We start from the raw sequence: 24,492 nt of genomic DNA on the forward strand, positions 1-24,492 counted from the left end.
CTCCAAAAAATGTAAACTTAAAGGTTAATTGTTCAGCTCGGTCTCCGACCGTTGCTCCATTAAAATTTCTGAGATTGTGTTTCAAAAACTTTATTTCGTCAATTTCTGGTTTACATAATACAATTCTTTAGGTGGTAGGTACATGTATAGATAGAGATTTTCGATTTGTTCTGGTTACCGTTTAGCTCATTGTAAATAGTTGGTAATAAAATTATACAATTTTTAAACTTAACAAATTATATAAATATATATTTATGTGTGTGTAAGTTCTGTAGTATCCCTATATATAGGTAAAGATATAAATGTTTTGTATATCGGTTCAGACAATTGATAAGCATAGCGAGAATTAAAAAAAAATATATAGTTTGAAAAAAAAGTTAAATTCATATATTGGCTGCGAGCGAGATGGCACCTGCATCTGCTGTCTTTTTCTAACTCGTGTTCGACGAGTCCTCCACGAAAAACGAAAAACCGAAAACAAATTAAAACAAAAAAATGGTATAGAATTTATAGTCATAGAAGCATAACCGTTTCTTTAAATCTAGTTCTAGCTTTGGTTGCAACGATTTGTCAAAGCAGACAGAAGTCGCAAAAAAATGTATTTAACAAGTATCCATAGTAGTATTTATGTTTGCTTTTCTTTTCTTTTTCCCTTGGCTTTTTCTATTTTTTTGTTTGAATTTTCTCAGTGTTTGTTTTCTTTACCTTACTTTGGTATCAATTACAAATCTTTAATGCCTATTTGCAGTCCTACGAATTTCACACGCGTCATTGTCGCACAAAGTTAGAAACATTCAGTTTGGGGTCTTTGTATTTTGTATTTTGCCATTGTCCTTTTGTGTTTCCTTGTTGGGTTTCCTTTATTTTTGTTTCTGCCTTATTATCATCATGCCCGTTCCATCACACACATATACATTTATATATATAAATATTGCTATTCCAGCCGATCTCTAGATCGTTAAACTCGTATATAATGTGGGCATTTAGCGCCAACGGAAAACTCAAAGAGTGATCAAACAAGGATAAGCCCGAAAGCTCTGCGGCGAGTGTTGATTTAGGTGGGTACGGTACTGCACTGTACGGATTGGTGGTGTCTTTGTTTCACTGTACTCAAACCTCAGCCCATTAGAAATAATTTTAAAGGTTTATCGGGGCTCGCACTTTCAACCGCTTGGCAAGGATAGTTTCGACTGTTTCACTGTGTTTCGGTTGTTTTTAGTTATTTCTGTCATTTGTCTTGATCTTCAATTAATAGAACACAAAAATATATGTATATATAGATTTGTTTGTTTGTATAAACGTATCAACTATGCAACTTGGCCTATACGCGCTACATACAATCGATAAAGATACACACTAAATATCTGTATATTCATATATAACCTTTGAATATAACCAGCTCATAGCATAAGAGACTATTTCAAATAGTTTCTGTTTCTCTAGCACTACTTTGTCAACGACAACGTCAGTATATCAATATAGGTTGCTCTCAACACTCCTCCATATCGCCCCTTGCATCCTGTCCATGCTTCACTCCTCACATATCCTCGTTTGTATATAGTAATTAAGTGAATGTATTTGCTTCTCTCGTTCCGAGTTTGGTGACCCCAGTCCACCTGGCTTGAGCACTTCCTGGGGCAGCTTCACTCGAACATGGCCATCGAGGAGGTGGGCACCACTTCCAACAGCAGCTGGAAGAAGAGTGTCACCTTGTCTGCAGGGGTAGGGATTAGAATTAGTCTCGGAATTTACAAGTACGCAGTCGAGATATTAATGGAAACCACATTAAGGTACGGATTTGCCTCAAAGTCATGTTTTTTTTTTTTTTTAAATTTAATTAAAGTGTCACAATAATCACTGGGATTTTGAAACAACTTATTAAGATGTCGAAAAGTATGCAATGAAAAAGAAGGCCATTTTCGAACTCTCAGATTTCAAATATATCGTTGCCTACTCTTTAGACACATTTTTAGGTGATCTCAAAACCTTAATGATTTCTGTGAAACACCCCATTGAATTTATATTTAAATCTTTATTTTTAAAGATTTCGGTCAAGGTTGGTTGCCTTCCAAAAGACCTTTCGAGAGATGAGTAACTCCATGAATTGCTTATTTTCTTTTATAAATAAATCATAGCATAGTCTTAGACACCTTTATAAATAATTTAAAGTCTTTGGTCTCTGGATTTTTAAAGCTTTCCCAAACATTTGAGAGTGATTTTAAAATCTTAGTGATTTATGCAAATCTTTATTTCTCAGAGATCTGTCAAGGTTGGAAACTTTTAAAAAAAATGTTCTTTTCTGAATTAAGTAACCTTATTATTAAAATATAAAATAGCATACTTTTAGAGACCTTTATAAATGATTTTCAGTTTCTAGAGTTTCTATATTTGCAAAGCTTATCCTTATATGTAATTTAAACAACTTTAAAATGTATTTCATCCCATCAAAATGTTAATTTACGTGGTCTCTAGTATTTCAAAATCTATCGCTATAAATTTGACTTAAATATTTATTTATTTATATTTTTTAAGGCCCTTCAATGTGGTTTTACCCGCTGAAATTGCAGCCACTTACTCATGAACCTGGGCGTCATTCCGAGCTTGACGAACGGCACGTAGAAGATCAGGCCCGCGAAGATGAAGAGCAGGGCGTACAGATACTCAACGCGCGGGGTCTCGAAAATGGGCGCCGCAACGAGATACACTGAGATGACCAAGACCACAACGGGAATGATGATCGGCACTTTGTAGGGCCGCGGATAGTTGGGCTTGGTGTAGCGCATCACGATCAAGGCCAGCATCGCGCCGCCGTAGAAAATCCAGGCGGTGAAGCTGAAGAAATCAATCAGCGAATCAATCGTGCCATGCAGCACCATTGCCGAGGCAATCAGCGACTGGAGACGGGGATAAATACGCACAGAGAAAGATACAGAAAGATAGGGGAGTTTAGAACCAGGATCGGATCATACGTGGTCATTCACATAAGCCATCACACAAATGATATACAAATGGACTAGAAGGCGGAACACGAAACGGAGTATTAGTAGGATAGTTACATTCGGGATCTAGTTACATATAAAAAGGGCTTATTGGCGGGGTGAAAGCACTACGGTTTGAAATGATTTAATAGGGTCTAAAAGTATGCAATGAAAAAGAAAGCTTCGTCTCTCGCAATGAATTCCACGGACTTCCGGACTCAAAATATACTGTTGCATACTTTTAGACACATTTATTTTTTATTATGTGTGTGATAGTGATTTATGTGTCATTACTAAGAGAATTATAATCGGATTTGAGTTAGATATAAAATGGCATATTTGGGATTGTTCATATCATCTGTGAAGCGATGGGGAATGCTAAGATCTACACAGATTCTATCAGATACTTACGTGGAATATCAGCCCCGGGGCGGGTGTAAGACGACGCACATGGACATAGGAGAGAATGTCCAGCAGGTGACCCTCTCGACTGGCCGCAAAGCATAGGCTATCAAGAGAATTACGAAAATCAAAATCAGAAATAATCAGTGATCAGTGGTTCCATTTCAAAGCATTTCACAATAATTTCAAAGCTTATATTAAACTGCAAACTAATCAAATACTAGTCTTAAACAACGTAAACATTTTATTTTTTAGATATATGTATTCAAATTCCAATCTGGAAAAAATGTGAAAATTAATCTTTATCGAATGTGGAAAATAGAGACCTGAGAACTTTTAAAGCTATCGTCACCAATGTTTTTTTCGGAAAAGTTAATTTTGTATTAAACTAAATATTTAAAGTATTGTCGAAATTTTATAACATTCAGGTTACAGAACTCAAGGGTTTTTTAGTCGTGCGAATTTTAAAGAAAACAAAAATTAAAAGCACGGATAAAGTCAATTCCTGAATAGAACTTTTATTTTAAGGTCTATGGTTTTAAATTCCCATTGCTATAAAGTTTGAAATTTAAACATATGATTTCCAGTGTTGGGAAAGGTACTAGTTTTTTGGATCTAGGTAAGGTACAAGGTATTTGCGAAAATGAGTACCTAGGCAAGGTAAAAAATACTAAATTTTTCATGTACCTGGGAAAGGTTTGTACCAACAAAGGGAAAATAAACATTTTTTGATTGAATTTGTTTGAAAATTAATCATTTTGAGGTCAATAGATTCTTGTCGAAGTGGCAGTTTAATTATGATATGTTGTATACGCTCTAGCCATATAATCTGATTGAAGAAATAAGTAAAAATAATCATCGTTATATGTTGCACATGAGGTGAAATTAGCTTATCTTCAAGTTGCTTTAAAATTATCCAATTATTATTAGCGTATTTGCGAAAAAAACCTAAAAATGAATTAAAAATTGAATAACAAGCTTATTTGAAAACCAAAATAAATAAAAATGTTCAAGAACCTAACACAGCATGTGCTAAAGTTAAATACAAATCGTTACCCAGGTAAGGCAAGAGGAAGCCTCATATATTTTTAATTGGGCAAGGTTTAAGGTACCAAAAAATTGAACCTGGGCACAAGTACCTATAGGTACACCCCAGCACTGATGATTTGTATAGCTATGCTTACCGCCCAGCTGCGAAGAGCGTGCCGTTGGCGCTGCCGAAGGTGCTGATGGTGACGCTGAGGGGCATCAGCCAGGCCAGCGCCCCCAGGACGCGGTTCCCGAAGGTGACGGCCACCGCCTCCGACTCGATCATCTCCTCCGGCGACATGGCCGCCAGGTAGGAGATGTTGATCAGGGCGTAGCAGAGCGTCACCAGCGGAATGCCGATGATGATCGAGCGCGGCAGGTTCTTGCTGGGATTCTTGATCTCCTCGGTCACATAGTTCAGGTTGTTCCAGCCGTCGTAGGCCCACAGTCCCGTGTAGAAGGCCGTCGCAATGGAGCCCACGTTCGGCATCGGCCCGTTAAATGCATTCGACAGGTGCTGTGTGTTGCCCTGCATCAGTTTCCAGGCTCCGCCGCAGATCACCACCACCACGGCCACCAGTTTGGCGGCGGTGAACACGTTCTGCACGGCCATGCCCAGGTTGACGCTGTAGCAGTTCACGAACAGAATCGTCACTGTGCGGAAGAAAGTCACTCGTCAGCTATCATCGTTCTTGATTTTATTCGAAAACATATATATCGCAGGGTTCAATACCGAAGGGAAAATCAAATAAACAGTTGCATTATGTCATCTAAGGCTTTTAATACAGTTCCTTTTTCAGTATTGGCATAAAGAAAGTGTTTGCTTGTTGTATGTACACAACATAAAGTTTTAAATTAAAAAAACAATAAAATACAAATATTTTATTTTCCGATTAAGAATGTTTTAGCAGCACAAACTATGTATACTGTTTATCGTTTCATTCACAATCAGTTCTAAATTCCTTAAAAATAAAAAAAAAACTATATCAATCTGTTAAATTTTATTATTGAAGTAAATATGGAACAAACATTCATTCATTTCCATCCAGTATTAAATCTATCTTTTGACGACAAAAATGTTCAAGTTTTGGAAATATTGAAGTAAAAAAACAACCAAATTTGGATTTTGATTTAATCTAAAATTTGTATTATTAACTTAAATTTTATAATATGCAAAATCTGTTGCTTAAAAGGACCTAACACAAACGGAACTGTGTTGCAATGCTTTGGATACCAATAATTAAATTAGTGGTTTCGGTATTAATCCCCAAAAAATATATAATAAATTATAATTACCAATTGCCACTAGGGCGACCATCTTGACCACGCCCCTGGGCGGATCGCAGTCCGTCACAAAGGCCTCAACGGCGTACTGTGCAAATGATAAGCATATTATAGCCATTTGAGATGGCTTCAACACCAAAGTCGATACCCATGAGAACAGAAACGCCGGCGCCGGTCCATAGGCATCCATAAAGTACGCCCACTCCGCCCCCGACGACGTGTTCATCGTGCCAAGTTCAGCGTATGCCAGAGCGCCTGCAATTCAGCAGGAAGAAAGTAATTAGAGAAATGGTAATAATAATATTATAAATAAAAGGATACAACTCCAGTCCGTTTGCAAAATTTGCACAATGTGGAAACAGAAAGTGTTGATGGGTTTTTATTTATATGGGCCTCCCATTTTCCATTATTTGTATGATCATTTTTTGGGGACTACTTCGGATTAATAATCTCGAAATTATCTGTTTCGGAAAATGAACAATACTCTTTGATCTAAAAGATGTTTTAGGGAATCTAATTTCAAATCAGCAAAATAAAGTTAAGACAAAGTCTCATTGTTGGGTTGCCTTAATTCGATTTCTCAGTGTAGTGTTAATATACAACGTGTAAATGAAACTGTTTAATGCGCAATACGATTGATATTTTTTAAATCGACCAAAAAATGTGTAACTATTTGTTAGTTAAGAATACATTGTGAAAACAATGTTAAACTTAAACATCATCTTTAGAAGTAATTTGTAATCTCTATATGGTTTTATGCCGAATAGTGATGATATTTTTCAATCTGCAAATTCGTTTCGATACCCGGAAAAATTCTTAACTGATTGTTAATTTAACGTTACATTGTGAAAACAATTTTTAACAGAAAGTTAACTCGATGTTCAACTTTAACATCACATTGAGAAATGTACCATTTAATAGTCATTTTTAATGTTTAGATGGTTAGTTTCCACAGTTCAAATGAAGAAAAGGTTTTAAATCATTTGAATGAACCAGTTCCCCGAGTTCATGCCTAGTGCACAACATTGGGGAGGTGTGAGATTCCGCGAAAGTTTGGCCCCCTGCCAGCCATGCAACAAGTTGTGATGAGTGCAGGGTCGGATTTTGGGACTTGGCCATTTGGCCACTTGGCCACTTGGCCACTTGGCCGCGTCGGTAAGTGGGTCAGCTGCACGTGGTGCACACATTTGGGGGTGATTCCTCTTCGACTCGGGGCTGTGTACTTACCCAGCAGAGAGAGCACACCACAGGCCAGCCAGATTATAAAGCTAACTCCAACGGAACCAGTGCGAACCAGTAAACCGGAGGGTGACACAAAAATTCCAGACCCTGCGAATACAAAAAACGAGAAAGAGAGCATATAAATAGGGATATATATATATATTTATATACACAAGTTAACCGATTTATACGCCACAGCTGCAGTTGGGAAAACAGCTGATCGGGGAGCACATTGTTTTTGCCAGCGTTTCCCATTGATTCGCTTATGCTAATAAGGATGGTATATGTATAGCTAGACGATTGGGGGTGGTGCGGACGTCATCAGTGGGCAGAAGCTTCGGCGAAAGCTCCGACCACGCGGCGTATGCGCAATACCGGTAAATAGTGGTATTTTTGCAGAGAATTCTCCGGGAACGAAATGGATAATGTGGTGGGCGGACATCCGAGCTGGGGGCGTGCAACAATTTGGTAACGTAGCACAATTGCGTGCCATTGCCTAAGGTCAAAGTGCAGCAGCTGAAATACGCGCTATTCGTGTCATAAATATGTAATTCATTGCATGTTCCTCGCCTCGATTTAGCTTATGTACAGCCGCGTTCAGTTCGGTGGTGAAAGTTATTAAAAACTCGATATAAGGGACAACGGCTGGCAAAAGTATCAAAACTGTACAAAAAACCATTTTCTAAGCATAATTCATGAATTTTAATTGCCCTTCATTTCTTTTAAATCAAAAAAAAAAAACATTTAAAATAAATCTATATTATTGAAGGTATTTATAATAGTGATTACCATTTTAATTTAGCTAAAACTTGTCGTTGATTAAAATCTATTTATGCTAAAATAGCAATGTTCAAATTAATTTGTTAAAATTAGGCAAAAATTATAAACATTATCTTGAAATGCATTTAAATTTAGCTATCACTTGTCGTTATTTAAAATCCATTTACTCTGAAACATCAATATTCATACAAATTTTGTAAGCTCGTGATTTGACCACCACTGTTTTTGCTGTAATTACACCTTTTCCACAAGTTTATAGACCTGTCCTATTCCTCCCCCCAACAATTGTCTGGAAAATGCCCTTAATCCACGTTGCCATATTCGTTCTCACGCCGATTGCGTATCTATATATATAACATTTATATAAACTTCGACACCCACAGACAGACAATACATATTGCTGAATCTAAAGCTGTGTATATGTACTCGGCCGTACATATATCCAAATTTATGCGTACGTATTTTTGGCCATGCGCGCCTCCAATCTTAACCAAAAAATAAACCGAGTGAAAAAATGTGCCTCAATATTCTTCACCGACAGAGTCCCAGAGAGAAAGATGTGTTAAAAAGCAGGAACGATGGACAGCCAAGTCAACAAGAGTAGAATCACTTGACACAATTCAAGGAAAACTGCGTGTTCGTGTTTTTTTTTTTTGTTCGTTTTCATTTTTTTGACGGTGGTGCCCGCATTCCTGGCTCATGTTTTATGCATTTGTTTTGACCACTTCGCTGGGGGAAAAGCATATGCGAATGGCTCTTACACTTACCTATCATAGTTCCAACAATTAAAGCCACCCCACTGAAGAGGCCCAGCCTGAAATTAAAGAAAAAAATAAGCAATGATGAATATGCCCAGACATTAAGTAAAGAAATAAAGGGGCAAGGTTTTGATCAATTTAATATTAAGGCAAAGAAGCTTTAGAAAGAATTTAGAATGTAATGTAAAATTAAACAACCATATTAAATTACAATATATTAAAAGTCAAGCCTGAAGCTTTTAAATGAAAATTTTATCCCTAGCACAAAGAAATGAAACCAAAACTAAAACATAACAGACGATTTCATCACTCAAGTTTTTACCAAACTCAAAGTCGGTAGATATGGGTAAATAGATGTCAAAAATAGATCCGTGAACTTGTTAATTTTGAGTGAGTTGAGTAAATCGTACTAAATCAAGTAGATAGCGCGTTTTCAGCAAGGTAAATAGAAAATATTTACGTCGACACACATTCATATATTTGTTATAACTTTAATGGTAAATAATCTTAGTCTCCTCTTTCTTTTCTTGTTTTGCTATAATTCAATCTTATAAATATTATATTTCAATATTTAAATATATTTTGCTTACAAATAACCACAGCTAAACATTTTAGTGCATTTTCAAAAATTGTTTTTTTTATAAATCTTATATTTGCTGTCAAAATATTAGAAGTTTTTTTTGGCTTAGCCGGAAATACCAATCAAAAATAGTTTTAAAGCAACATTTGAAAACTTTTAACGCCTATTATAAATATTCTTGGAAAAAAAATATACTTTTTTATTCCAATACAAAGTGCAGATTAACGACGATTTATGGTTATTTTCTTAAATTGTTAAAAAATCATTTACTATTTAAGGAATTATTAGGTTTTACAATTTTTAAGCTAAAATATTATTATCGGAGCAAATTTAATTCGTTATAAATATAATGCCAATCTCTTGAATTGATATCCTAAATGTAAATTATGTTAACGAAGAAGAAAGTTAACTACGCTAAGCTGAAGTCCAATAGCTATAAAGTAAATGGCTGTTGTCTCTTTGCTTTTTATAATATAAAAATAATGTATTAATAATATTTTTCTTGCGTTACAAAATTCTGATTTGCTTATAGCCAACCAGTCAAATTCGGTTGGAATCGGTACAGCCAGGCAAACTCCAACCGTCTTTCTCTAAATAAGATATTTAAGTCATCCCACTTCTTAGATTAACTGCGTGTATAACCTATGCATATACCCAACAAAAAAAAAAAATTGTCATACAAAACTAAACTATTGTTGCATGCATTTTAAACTGTTGGGTATGAAAAATTTCTCAATAAAAAAAACTTATGTGGTTTAATATTAAGGCCTAAGAAATAAAACTGAAATGTTAAAGGGTTATTTAGTATGGAATTAATACTTGTACTTTAATACTTTCTGTAGTTTGTTTTCAAGACACACTTATTCAAACTAAACTTTCAGATTTTTTTTTGGGTAAAGTGAGTACGAGATTTAGCTGAGATCGTTACCTTCTCTCGAGGTGAACAACGTGGTTCTGCGTTGAGCCATTCCTCTCCAGCGGCTTCCGCATCCGCCCGGTCCCTGATGCGTCGGTCTCTGGCGCTTCGGGCCCTTCTGTCCCAAGAGCCCCATTGGCGCACATGGTCCCGTTGCTCGTTGCTTTTGTTGGCACATTATGTCCTGCAAGGATCACACGGTAGCAGACGGATCAAAAAAAGAGAGAGCAGAACACAGGGATTAGCATGGTTTAACATGGATTAGCATCAGACACCAGAAAAAAAAATCATGCACAGAAAACAATTTGCATCGAATCGGATAGCTGGTATACATAACGAATTTCTTTTCTGTGCAGACAGAGTTTATGAATGGAGTAAAACACATACTCGCATTGGCACACACACACCGCACACAGCACACAGCACACAGCTCACACCACACACACACACACCTCTGTTATTATCTGTTGAATTATTTTTGCATGCGTTCTTTTGCAAGCAAAATAGTTGTGATATTTTATCGCGCATGGCATGGACGGATAACAAGTTGCTAAAATTATTTCGCCGCGAATTTCAGCTCTCAGCGAATACGAATATAAATATATGTAAAAGTATATGTATATATGTGTTCCGACCAAGAGCGGATCAAAAAAGTGTAGCGCAGTGGGCGGCGATTCGCAGGCAACTGTTCGCATCCCAATTGGCGGCGGCGTCAAATAGTCCGCCGGCGAAAGCTTTTCGCCTTTCGATTTTCGTTTTTCGTTGCTTTTCGAGCGGTATTCCGAGCGGTACTCGAGCGGCACCCGAGCGCCGGAAAATCAGCCGAAGAGCGGCCACCCGAAAACCGACGAGAGAATAACCACTTTCTCCAAGGGAGATTGGCTATGAGATGGTTGGGTCAAAGCTACAGCTGTCTTTTAGTTAGTAGTTCCAAAAAACGCGGTTTAAATGTAACATTTAGGGAGGATAATAATGATATCCAAAGTTATCTCGAAAGCTAGTTTCAGAAATATAAAAGAAAAAAGTACAGAAACCTTTCAGTAACTCTTTTCAAATGACAACTAATAAATTTACATCGCAGATTAAGGGTGAACTACAGTATAACTGGTCTTTTAAATATGATAGAAAATGCATCGTTAAATATTAAAATAATTTAGTGGAATGATAATACTATGTATACAGTAACTGGTTACAACAATATGATAGATAATTCTCATTAAACAAAAAATATCCAAGGTCAACGGTAACTGGTTTCAGATATATGATAAACCAATTCTCATTAACATAACACTTAACGAGTAAAGTAATAATATTAAATTTTAAATAAAAAAAAATAATTTCTTGGCAAATACCTGATTAAAGATTAGATACAAATATTCGTTAAATGCAAATGCAGCATGCATAATACTAATACTGGCCTTAAATTATCAAATCCTCTCATAGTATGGTAGTATTTATTTGAAATTAAAAGATTGAATATCTAGTTAAATATTCCCAATACAAACTAATTGACTGAGATAATTTAAATATAGTTTGTTAAATCTTTTTGTATATACTATATGATACTTTGTTTTAACTTAGTTGAAGTTGAAGTGGTTTTAAATCTCAATTGCATTCTAATTTCGCCAAAAAAGCGATTAGACTAATAACTAAGTTTTAAAACAGTAGTAAAATCAACGGATTTAATAAGGATATCGGGCCAAATTTATTGTACCTTCGAAAGGAAACCACCTAGTTATATATGCCGGTACTAGCACTGCTCTCTATTTCTTCTTATGTATAGAAGTCCTCCTCCTTCTGACTGATTTATGCAATTCGCCGACTGTCGTATGGTTCTATATTTTGATTATAGAATTGTCAAGGTGAAGGCATCCTCACTGTCTCTTGCTCTCGATCTTCCTGGCTATTTATAACTTTGCATAAAAATTTCAAATTGAATTAGTCGGCTCATGCCCCGGCGACGTCAGATGGTTCTCGCCGCTCAACTCAGCCGAATCCACATCCGAATCCCAGTCCGAACCCGAATCCGAATCTGCAGTTGTAGTGGCATCTATGATGACTCGATTCCGCTCGCGTCGCCTCCGTTCGTCGGCTCCACTCAATTAATTGTTGGTTGCGCATTTCATTTGTCTCAATTGGCCGCTTATTAATGGAGCCCCTGCCCGTGGTCATGTGCTGCGACTCCTATTGAAAGTCGTCTGGCTACGTCACTGGATCTCTTGTTTTTTTTTTTTTTTCTGTTTTCACCCACGAGGCGGCCAAATTTCATCAGCCCACCGACCGACCGATGGACCGACCGCATGTACATAGCACTCTGCTATATGTGCGTACATTCATCGTTCCAAAGTTCTCACACTATTCCTCTGGCTCGATTCTGCGACTGGATTTGCCCCCAAAAATCGTATATGTATCAAAGATAGTGTTGAACAAATAGACATCTGCACGAGCAACATAAAGCTTGTACGTATTTTAAGATTTGGATACACACGCCGCGGCGCCTACGTATGCAGTAGTCGCACCGCATGATCCAAACATTTAGTATCGATTTAATTTGAATTATTAGTTATGGCTTGAGTTTCTTTCCAAGGAAACCAAGGAAATTTTCAGAGATATAAAAAAAATAAGTTTAGCTTAACAGGGCGTATACGTAATATACGTTAAGTATACGTATTAGGCGATGTGTATACGTTACTTTTGAGATCTGGCCTCATTTTAATTAAATGGATAAAAACACAATAAATTTTAATTTAATGTCTGGCCATAATCATTGTATTACACATTTTGAACTCAGGTATTCATTGAATTTAAGAAATAGTTAGTAATTGATACAATTCAAAATTATTGTAGCCGTTCTAATATTTAAGCGCTATTTTTTCGACAGCAAGTGTACGTATAAAAATAAACAATATTCGTCTGATACACAAACTCTTCATATATGTAGGCCCAAAAAACATAAATAACGATTCCTACGTTAAGCTCTCTGCCGCTTTTCAGCTTCGCTAGCTTCTTCTTGTTCAGCTATTATTTTTCTCAATGTATTTTCTGTCATAAAAGTCACGCGGCCTGTGAGCATTTCGTTTTTATTCTGTTTTGTTGATCGGCCGGCGAAGGGGGCGTGGCAGGCGGAGAATGGGCGGGTCGGATAAATTTCTTGAAGAGTTTTTTCAAGTCAACAAGTGATCGAATACCTCGTGCACATTTGCGAAGGGCGGGGAAAAGTAAACAATTGATAGAATCGTTTGGTAAATCAATCACTTAAGTTCATACATGCAGTTTAGCACGTCGTTATGGCAGTTACTTTATGACTTAAATATTTTTTAATAGCCGGCAACATCAAGTTCTCAAATTGATGTTTATACCTCATGTTATCAATCAATAAATTTCTTATAGAATATAATGACTTTGATTGAGAAACCGATTACTAAATGATATTAGTGCCTACAAAATTGTTTTTACACTTTTAGTATAATATTGAGCACATAAATAGAAAAGACAATAAATATAAAATTATTAGCTTGGCATTAATTTAAACTTCAAATTTCGTTCTTCCAAATTATGTGCAGTAATTTTTACTTAATAAATGATTTTTTTCTGTTGTATTTGTTATGCTCTACTTGACAACCATCAAATGACGTCACAACTTTTTGGTTGATTGAATTGGAACACGAGCCAGACTTAAAATCCCCAACACCCCCCACTTTTTGAAGTCCACATCCAGTTGAGTGAAGGCGGACAAAACGTTGATTATTGGGCCGTTCTATTAAATGTCAGCAATTTGACGATCCAGACATGAAGCGCCACATAAATGTAATGCCTGCAATTAGATTATTACAGTGATCGCCCGGCAATCGAAACCAGATCATAGACTCTTATAATCTAAGTAATAGCAAGTGGAAAGATATTTTAAGACGTTTTTGAAAAATATTTTCATTACAATATTCTGCTAAGCCAACTTTAAATATTAATTATACGCGTTTGGTTAGTATTTCATTATTTTCAAAGACCCACAAAAAAAGCAACAATATATATATAATAAAATTGTTGTTTTCTTTAGTTTTTAAAAACAATTGTAAAACTAAAAGTTCTCAGTTCAATGTTAGTTAGCTTGAATTAGAAAACAATTGGGTTATAGCTTTTATAGTTTAAAAAAATTCAATTTTGAGGAACACGCGATTGAACTAAATGATATTTTATGTGAAATTTAAATTTTAAATACGTTCAACTGCGGAGTGACCACTGTATCTCAGTTTGCGTGAGAAGAACCTACGCCTAGCGATGCACGTAGACTCAGCGGATAATTGTGTGTGGATGTGCCATTTATCTTCGTATTTTTAGGGGCCGTGCAGGTCGAACATTGTTTGGACTTGTCGGCTGATTTTGTCCGCTAATTATTTAGACCCTCTAACGCAAAACACAAACTGTTAAGATATTCGACTAGATAACAGCTAGGGGATTTCACAAATTGTCGAGCTTTGAGGGGGCAAACAAAAAAAATCATTATCGCCCGCTATTTATACTGAGTTGTCCGGCAATAATCAATTTAATTTTCTAAACGTCACTGCATATAATTAATCGTTACTGCAAATGCACTAAAAATCATTCAAATCGATAAAATAAACAGATATTGCAATCAGCCATTGACATACGACAAATCTCATTAAATTTATACATGAAAAATTAGAGATTTTCGTATTTTAAATAATCGAAAATAAAACTTTTTCCGCTTCGGATTTAATTCTACATATAGCGTAACGTAAACATTTTTATATTTCCTCTGAAGATTGTTTAAATAATGAGGTGTTTACCCTTTTGAACGTCTATTACAGTATAGCAATACTTATTTGATAAACTAAATTTGAATAAATAGGTGTTCCCAGTTTCTTGATTTGATATTCACATTTTTTTGTAGTGTAGCCATTCAAATCCAGGGAGGAAAGGATGTCGCATCGGCGTCGGCGTCAGCGTCAGCGCCACTAAATGAGTAATAATCACGCGCTGCTCAGCTAAAATTCTGGGACGAAGAAAAGCTGCTACGTGCAAATGAAAATTTCAAATATGCAAAAGCTCGGTGGGGGAGTGTTCGTTCGTGCATCTTAATTGGCTGGCGGCCAAATAAAAACGATTTTCCTCTGCGGCCGACGCTGATGGTAAATATTTTCAGTTAATTTTGTTGCGGGCGTCGCGTCAGAAATTCTTGAATCGAAATGATCGGGGCAGGAGAGCAAGGCCTCTGCAGAGTTTGATCAAAACCACAACGAACACGAAACGAATTCAGAAGCCATGACTTTGTATCAAGCTGTATTAATAGGAACACTCATTTTATTAAAGTTTTTTATTGGTTGTGGATTTTCCGATTATTCAAAACAGGAAAATATACATTTTTCAAGGGACCGGAAGTGTTTGGCGACTCATGCCCAATATCGATGTATTTCAAAAGGCGCAATGACGCAGAATGAATGCATTGGCACATCAACTAAGTTCATGCCATTAATTTCAAGAATTTTTCAATACGTGATATCAAAACAAACACCGAAGCAACTTCTATTTTTGCTAAGTGCAATAATAGAGCACCCCTTTTCCGATCATCTTTTGTTGGCGGCATCGTTTTTTCCTGAGCTGCCATTTCATTTCAATTCAATGAAAATGTATTTGTATTTAACACAAATTATTTGTTGTCCTATATGCGTTGGCTCTGTTAATTAAACAAAGCATGAAATTTTCCATCTGCCTGTGTCGCAAATTCGTTTGTGCTAATTAGACAAAAATGGTTGGATGGCCTACAGATGGGTTGATTGATCAAGTGATGGATCGATTGTCCGCGCTTCACCTTTGACACTCCAACCAGGTCTCCCCACCTCCCTTCCCCCAACCAAATCAATCAGAAAACGCTGTTACAAGTGTTTGCTTAACCCTCGACTAACACGCGAGCCACAAATGCGCCCGAAATAAACCACTTGCCATTCGCTTAATTGATTTGTTCTGCATCGATGGACGTCCCGAGTTGTGAGTTCCAAGTCGCGACAAAAGTGTCAATGGCCCTCAGCAGTCCCATTCCCAGTCCCAGTCCCAAGTCCATGTCCAAAATTCTTAATTCTGTTTGGACACTTTTCATAACCAGAACAACGCATTGGTTATGCGTGGCCACAAATCACGAACTGAAACCTGATAGCTAAGCTAATAAATTCATTTCCACACCATCATACACTTTCGTTTTATTCACTTTTTGTTTCATTCTTAACACCTTCGGTTTTTTTATCATAGACCGTGAAAGTTTTGCTGATAAATCAGGTGCGAACCAGTTTCCATCTAATTGAAACTTAATCTGCGACCTGTTCAATTTTATTGCCACCAAAGTCATTTGCTAACCGGTTATAAACCGCCTACGAGCGAATTATTTCAGTAGGTAAATGATAAGGGACCATTTTTTAATCAATGTTGCAATTATGGCTGCTCATTCATAAATTTCCTAGTCGCTAAATATGATTTGCCTTAAGTATAAAGTAAAAAAAACTTGTTCAGCAAAAAAGTTGAAAAAATAAAATCGTTTCCACATAAAATATGATATAACTTCTTAATTTCTATAATATATTATATAATCTTTTGCTTTCTATAGAAATTGATATCTTTATTGCAAGAATATTTCTTAGGTCGTTGTTTGCCATATTCGTTTATGCATAAACATACGAGTTCGTTAATAAAATGCTTTCATTTCAATATGTGTTGGGCTCCATTTGCGTCAGGCATGCCCACCTCTGCCACCTCCTGTTGAGTCCCCTTTCCCCTTTTCTCGTATTGGATGCTGTCGAAATTTTGCTCGCCCTAGTCTTAATTGAAATGTATCGATTGTCGTTTAACGTTTAACGTTTAAGGCTTCTGCTCGCCAGCTTTCGGTTTTTGTTAATTGAGATTCAGAAACTCAAGGGGGGTCGGGTTGTCTGGGCGGAAGAACGACAAAGTCAATGTCAAGGCGAGCCATGCACTTAAAGCAAGTGGATGGTGGTTGGCAGTGGGGTGTGTCGCCATTTTGCCATGTGTACCAAATGTAAAAAGCTTGTTTTCTTCGCACTCTGAATAATTTAAATTTCTACTACATTAATACAACATTAAATTGTAGAACTTTAAAGTTGAAAACAATATTTTATAAACTCTCGACCTTAGCTTGTATAAATAGCATACTTTTTGGCGACCAACTGTGGCGAATTTTAAAGAAGCCATCTAAAAATATGAATATGAAATTTAAAATGTAGGTGGCAAATAGGTAAACAAAGATTTTTTCTGGAGAATGGAAATGTTTATCTTTCAAAATGGCGTAGCTTGGTCGCAAACAATTGTGAAAACTTATTGTTTTTGATTTGTTCTTACATAAACATCTTGTTTCAGTGTACGCCATTTTTAACGCTAAATTGCCTTTTTTATTACTGTTAGCTCTTGCCGTCATTGTTAGCCACAATATATGTGACAGACACAAATACAGAAAAACCATTCGGTTGTTAATTTACACAACTACACCTTGACATTGTCAGCAGTCGACACGAAGGTCACACACAAATGTCTGCTCATTCAGCAAAGGGCAAGTCCTAAAACACAGGATAAAGTTTGAGCTACCCAAGTAAAACGAAAATTTAAGAACCATGAGGACACTAACTTGTAACTTTTAAAAACGGAGTTTCATAAGTGGGTTACTGAATCGTAAACAATTTTGATAGCCACATAAATATAAATTATATTTGAAGTCAAAAAAAGCTACACCAGTTTAACTAAATTGTTTCTATGGAGGAAAAATGTTTATAAAATCCTTTTTTGCTGTTGGGCTATCCATATGTAACTTTACCAAAATAAGCGACACTTCTTTCTTTATAAGAGTTTTCGCATAAGCTTTTAGCCCTCGTAGTATGGACACAAACCAACAAAGTTTGGCTCAATAAGATCTATAATTGCAGAAATCAGATTTAAATAAGTATTATCCATAAAATAGCTTTTGTGTTTCCAGCTAATTTTCATTCAATCAATGGTTTTAAGGATGAAATCTTAGAAAAAAGAAATGGATCGTTCTCTTCAACGTATTTCTCGCTATAATCGAAGATCGCTACGTAAACACATAACATAAACATACTTAAATCCCTTCAAAGTCGACAGCTGATCTTGTGTTAATCGGATTTGCCGACTTTTGCTATTCGCTTCCATTTGCTACGGCCATCGGTTGACTACAACCAACGTTGCCTTTTTCTGCTGGCATATCAATTTAAGCCAATTGATTTTAAATTGACTCGTGACGCGCCGAGCGTTATGGTGAGTGCTCAGTCTCGGTCGTCTGCGACGATGACGCTAATGACCGGCCGTAATAATTACAAAGCTATAAATTCATTTGGGCGACGGGGCAGCTGAGAATATTAGAGAAATTTCGTTTGTGCAAGGCGATTGCATAATAAAATTACACCGAGAGAAAGGGCAGTTTGCTATTATACTCAAAATTAGCTGACAAATGGATTTGTATAAAATCCACATTTAAATCATTTCAAGCCCTAATCAAATAGCCTTGAGTGTAAACGATGTGCATGCGCAAATTGATTGGAAAACGCTTCTAAAAATAGCATCAAACAGCTGCAATGGAAAACACGGTCCTGCTTCCGTTTCTTTTCATTCTCGATCCCTTTATCTCTTATGCATGGTGGAAACCTCGGCACATGTCCATGAAATTTTGGATTCAGAAATAGCCGCGGCAGCTGAGGAAAAGCCGAAAAAGTTTTTCCCCCTCCCCTTCATGCTCATGCAAGCTTAATGCTTCTGGTGAAATACAGAAATTGGCTTCCCAAGCTGTTGCCTGGCGAAGGGGGGATGAAGGGGGGATGAAATACACAACCAGGCAGATGGGGAAAAGGGGGGAGAAAGTGGGAGGGCGAAAGTGGGAGGGGCGAAAGAGGAGCACTTCGAGGCGTTGAACCCATTTCTCCTGCTCGGGCGCCATTCAATTATTTGTAAGCTTGGCAAGGACATACAAACACAAATATAGTACTCATCACGGAACTTTTTTGTTGTGGGCAGGCTATGAATTTTAGAGGCTCGTCGCTTTTCCTCGCCGTTTTGCCTGCTGCCCGCTTCTCTGGAATTCCCTGAAAGTTTAGTGGGTCTTCTTGACTGCCGTCTCTTTTTTGTTTTCCCACGCAAGTACATCCGTTTGTGGTCAGAATGGAATTATTATTAGTAACAAAATGTGCAGCTATTAAAATATAACAGAAATTGAACTTAAACTTGCTTGGTGTTTTAAACATTTGATATTTTAAATAATTTCTCAAACAACAATTTTGCTATTTGCTCTTAAATGAAATTTCTCAAACAGCTATTTTGCTATGTGTACTTCCATAGAAATTAAAAATTAAATGACTGACCTCAAGCTACACCAAAATCAAAAATACCTTATAGCTGAAATTTAATAAACATTGTCTTAAAATAATATTGTCTTAAAAATATAAATATAGGCAGTAAAGAGATATTTTAAATTTAAATTTAATTCTTTTATTATTTTGATTAAAATTTTTAAAAATTACTTTCTTTATTTTATTGTTATTTTGCCCTGCCAATGCATACTTTTTACACTTTTTGCTTGCCCTAATACTTTAAGGCATGAACAACAATTGTAATTTAAAAGTGTTTATCCTCGTCATAGCAGGGAATTTATGATGCTGCCATTTTGAGCAAACTATTGCCGGTTTTCTCATCAAATATATGACATTTTTATAGGCGACTGATGGCGACGGCTGTCGCTGACATCGAAAGCGGCCCACGTGTCGTTTGTGTGCGGTGGTGTGTAGTTGTGTATCTGTGTATCTGTGTATCTGTGGGGCACGCCCCTTTGGCCCGGGGGCGGGGGGCGGTACGAGGGGCCACCTGTTTTTATGGCACAGCCCCACTCACTTACGCAATGGAAGCCAGGAAGCCGGCTCCTGGTGACGTTGCCAGCTGCTCATCCACGGATGTATAGTACGTATGTACACTGGATGGATGGATGGGTATTAAGGTGGCTCGACGACTCTGGGTTAAAAATAGCTAAAGTAGGGAAACGAATACCGGTATTCTGCGGGAAAGCTCTGGCAGTCGGCGCCTGCGCTTTGGGCCATGTCCTTGCCAGGACATCTCGATGCCGCTGATAACAAATCGCAGGCTGTGTTATCGCCATTGGAACTTTCACTGCCAGCCCAAAAAATAACTGGCTGCGATTGCTGAGCGCCGCTTCAGCGACACGAAAGTTTCTTGGCAGCTGGGGAATTGCTCCCCAAAGCACGTAGCACACTTTGCGGGGCCGTACAGGGGTCCCGCCCCAAGGACCTGCCCACCGCCCAGCACACACCACTCACCACAAGCAATCCACCACCCACTCGCCAGACAAATGACAAAGCCAAGGACAATGCGTGAGCACAATGGCGAACTTCTTAGCCCTGGCCCCCAAATTCCGTAGTGAGAATGATGCCTTCTAACCAAGTCTAAATGAAATTAACTAACTGCGACGTTGCTAAACTCGTGACTACACTAGATCACTGAGGGAAAAATTGTGTGGTAAAATCAGGAGGTATGATCTAAATTGGGTTTTTTTCTCTTAGAATCATCCCCAAAACAACAATATACTTTATAAATAATTTAAGATTGAATTAAATAATAAAGGCATAAGTATTAATTCAATACTAAATAACATAAAGCCTATACTTCGTATATTATTTTGTATTGTTTTAATATCGAAAATATGATTTTCATACTTTTGAACAACAAAACAAAATCTCAATAGTTTAGATTGATTTAACAACAGTTTTGTTTCTATGAATTTTTCTTCCTTTTTATTTTTGCCAATTAATAATGACTGATTTATAAATTATCAACTCAAAATGACCACTTATTATTATTTGAACACATTTTCTATTATGCTCAGATAATCACTACTCAAAAAAAAAAACAGTCAACTGTGAACATTTCTTAAGCATTGATATACGGATAAATTGAGATACGCGAAACAGTGTACTTTCTAGCTAAAATTTGTATTGTCACACAACAGATTCTTGCATTTTTGAAATAATTTCGAATGCTAGCATATATTCAACGTCATGTTAAATCTTGAACTAGGCATATTCTTATATATTGTCTACAACACACGAGGCTCTACAGAGGGCGGAATTAGTCTGTTTATTTAAGAAGACTGAGGCGGGGCCGAGGAGGAGGTGCTGGGTGTGGCTGGGAATGCCCCCACACTCAGCGGATTGCACAAGCAATGCAAACAGCGAACTGCAAGTGCTAGATCGCTAAAAAAACACTGGGGGAAAACCACTGGGCGACATCTCTCTCTAAGTGTGATTAATGACAGACAGTTCTAAGTTATTTGCTAAAGGCATCAGATCATTAGTCGCAAACTTTTTTCCTGTGCACAATGAACTGGCAAGTAGCGAAATTGCTTTGTAGGCGCAGTAATAGATTCGAGACGGCAATTTGTACAAAATAAATGATAAAAAAAGAATTTTTAATTGTTAACTAGAATTTACTATTCCTAGGAACTAAGAGGAATTATTAGATCCAAAAGATTGGATTTTAAAATACTTTTTACAAACTGCTCTTTTATGAAATCTATAGTCCAGCTTAAAGACGTAAAGATTTTCTTTGCAGTTGCCTTATTATAAAAGTTTACAATTTTACTCTAAGAGTATATAAAATATGTTGATACATTTTAAAAATAAATGTTTTTAAAATAATTTTTAAAATGTACATATTAAACTAGCTTTAAAGGACTGTAAGAAACTTTATTCTTGCCTTTCTTATTCAAATTTTTGTAATATCTTTCGTATAAAAGTAGCTTAATTTACATCGACTTTTGTTTTAAAAGTGTTTCCTGTTTAGTTTTCCAGTCCACAGCATTTCGTGGCCAAATTAAGTCAAGTGCAAATTGCACTCACGCCAAGAACTTTCCCACCACCCACAAAAATCGCCCGTCCATTTAAGCCCACCCACGCACAGCAGAATTCCACCCCTTTTTGCGTTGCCTTGACTTTGTCCTTGACTCGCTTGGCTGCAACTTTGGGCCCTAACGGCTTCCGGCAGCCAAAGAATCTCGGTCGAGCCCGAGCTCGTCTCGAATCGGGAAAAGCCGGCTTAGGGCTGGGCCGTAATTAAACCTTTTCCAGGCGGAAAACTCTGTGGCAGCGCCTAAAAATAGGCAACGCATTTTCAGTTAATCGGAAAGGCCTCCTGAATGCGAACGCGATACGAGAGCACTGAAATGGCAGTCTATGTATCTGGGAAGTTGGACATATCTGCGGCGTGGTTGGGGTACAGTAGGCACCCGCTGATAAGCAACTCCCGGCAGCTTTCGGCGATTACGTAACTGACAAGGCGAAGGGCATGGAACAATGGTGGCCGAGCTGGCCGTCGTTAAATTGCTTTTAGGGACACTAGCGTAAACAAGCTCGAATGAAAGTAAAATCGAACGTGAGGGGGTCACAAGAAAGAAGAGTCGTATAATCAGTAATTGCCAATATTTGTATAGTTTCCTTACCTAAATGGGAGTTGATATTGTGAACAGCAAAAGATTTAGCAAGAGGTATTTTGGAACGAATTTTATATTGTTAGTTTTAAAACTTTATCTTTACTAACATAGAAGATCTTTACGAAACAAATAAAATTACATCCGAAATTTATAAAATATCGAACTTTATTTTCAAAGGTTTTGGTTAATACTTAACACCGGAATACTTTTCCGTATCCGAGCTAATAATATTAATACTGCCTATCTTATCGAAAATCGCCTGCGGTGCTCCCAATAAATTAATTAATTCACTTGTCAATCGTCTGTTTAGTTCTCACATAAATCATTGAGTGCGTGTTTGTTTTTGTACGCGAATTTTTGATTTTTAGGGGTTTTTAGTGATTTCCCTTTAAGTCCTTAAGTCTTTAGATAACAAATTTAAACGAAAAAAAAATGTTTAACTTTTAAAAATAACTAATGCCACTTGATGCACTTATCAACAAGATTTAAATTTCTGTTTGATTTTTATCAAAACAACTGTCCGTCTTGGGGATAAAACTCTTTTTATGGTGGTGACCACTTTGATAAGTCAGAATCATGGCGAATTATTGTGAATTTCGGGGTTTTACCCATGGGAATTTATTTCGGTGTAGGTGTGTGTCACACATCCGTTGTTTATTTTGCAACTTTTATGAACTTGGCTTTCGGTTTTTGGCTGATTGGAACAGCTGTTCTGCTGCAGTCCCATGCAAACACACACACAGTGGCACCCACCCACTCACGCCCTTACACACACACAGACACACACACACATACACACATACACACACACACACACACACAAACGGGAAACCGTTAGCCGGCCCGTAATTGAACATTTTTTTTTTGTCGATTAAACGCATGCGCGTCACACACAAATCTTCACACGAAAAAAAAGGTAGTAAAAAAGCGGAGCAAAATCGCGAAAAAAGCACGCACACCTGGCACCACATGCTGCAACAACTCGAGCAATTATTGTTTGCCCGCTCACTTAGCACCGCAGAATGGAGTGGAAATAAATTGCGGGATAATCACCACTAATTTGCGAAAACGAAAACGGTGCCAGGAATAAAAAAAAAAAATTAACTATGGGCGAACGATAGCGATAACTCACCATTGGCGTGAATATGATTTGTGTTGTTTGGTTGGACATGCTGATACATGACTTGCTACAGTGCGCCAATGTCGTCACTTTCATGTCACTTTAAACACTGCGAGAGAATGAAAGCGTCGCCCTGCGGCTCTGCGTATTTATAAGGCGCCGGGAATCGGAATCTGAATCGGAATCGGACTGGGAGTCGGGCATTGGCATCGGCATCGGCATCGGCATCGGACTCGGACTCGGACTCGGAATCGGTATCGGTACTCGCTCTCTGTCGACGTCGCAGCCGGCAATTTCCCAGTATTTCCCGTCGACCCTGCTCCTTTTTGAGCGGAAAGCAGAGCTTTCGGCCGCTTAGCCGGCTACACAGAAAAAAATATATGTACGTAATTAAGCTACCATCAAAATTCAATCTGAATCGTTAGCATGCAAAGGCTCAGTGAGTCTTATTACTTAATTAAATAATAAAGTCACTAATTTGGAAAAAATTCTCTATAAATTAAAATTAAATAATTTTCAAATGAATGTTTAATTGTCAAATTAAAAGTAAAAGTCCTGTTTTTTTTAACTTATTAATTCCTAGTTAATTTCAAAAAATTTGTTTCAAATAAAATATATCTTTACCAGTGAAACTATCATCAAAGAATACAGAATGTAAGAGTCTATGATATTGGGTACTTTTTACACCATACAAAACGAATTTAAATTCGTGTTTGATGAAATAAATTATTCTAAAAGTCAATAACAGTTTCGTGTAAGGAATTTTTATTGAAACGTTGAGAACATTTTAAAAACACATAACACTTACAAATAAAAACGTTTTGGTTTTCGTATACAATATTGCACAGCCAAATTGGTGAGAGTTTTTTTTTTTTTGACCACCCTAATGAGCAATGCCATATTT

The 24,492-nt window shown here is 37.0% G+C and overlaps 1 protein-coding gene across 4 annotated transcripts; it reads right to left on the reverse strand.

Annotated features, from left to right (window-relative positions):
• Positions 1-74: 74 nt before the first annotated feature.
• LOC128260498 (b(0,+)-type amino acid transporter 1) lies at positions 75-23,746 on the reverse strand. 4 transcript variants are annotated; one of them, XM_052993563.1, is made up of 10 exons: positions 10,401-10,646; positions 9,961-10,132; positions 8,462-8,508; positions 6,921-7,022; positions 5,842-5,948; positions 5,706-5,781; positions 4,565-5,063; positions 3,390-3,486; positions 2,576-2,894; positions 75-1,714 (listed from the first exon to the last, which is right to left on the reverse strand). In XM_052993563.1, exons 1-10 carry the CDS (start codon positions 10,474-10,476, stop codon positions 1,644-1,646), a joined length of 1,566 nt encoding a protein of 521 aa, XP_052849523.1. In that variant the 5' UTR covers positions 10,477-10,646; the 3' UTR covers positions 75-1,643. The 4 variants fall into 4 exon arrangements, with proteins under 4 accessions (XP_052849523.1, XP_052849522.1, XP_052849521.1 ...); XM_052993562.1 differs by lacking the exon at positions 10,401-10,646 and adding an exon at positions 23,601-23,745 and having other exon boundaries at positions 5,706-5,948; XM_052993561.1 differs by having other exon boundaries at positions 5,706-5,948.
• Between the last annotated feature and the right edge of the window lie 746 nt (positions 23,747-24,492).

This window comes from Drosophila gunungcola, assembly GCF_025200985.1.
Source record: "Drosophila gunungcola strain Sukarami chromosome X unlocalized genomic scaffold, Dgunungcola_SK_2 000032F, whole genome shotgun sequence".
NCBI lineage: Eukaryota > Metazoa > Arthropoda > Insecta > Diptera > Drosophilidae > Drosophila > Drosophila gunungcola.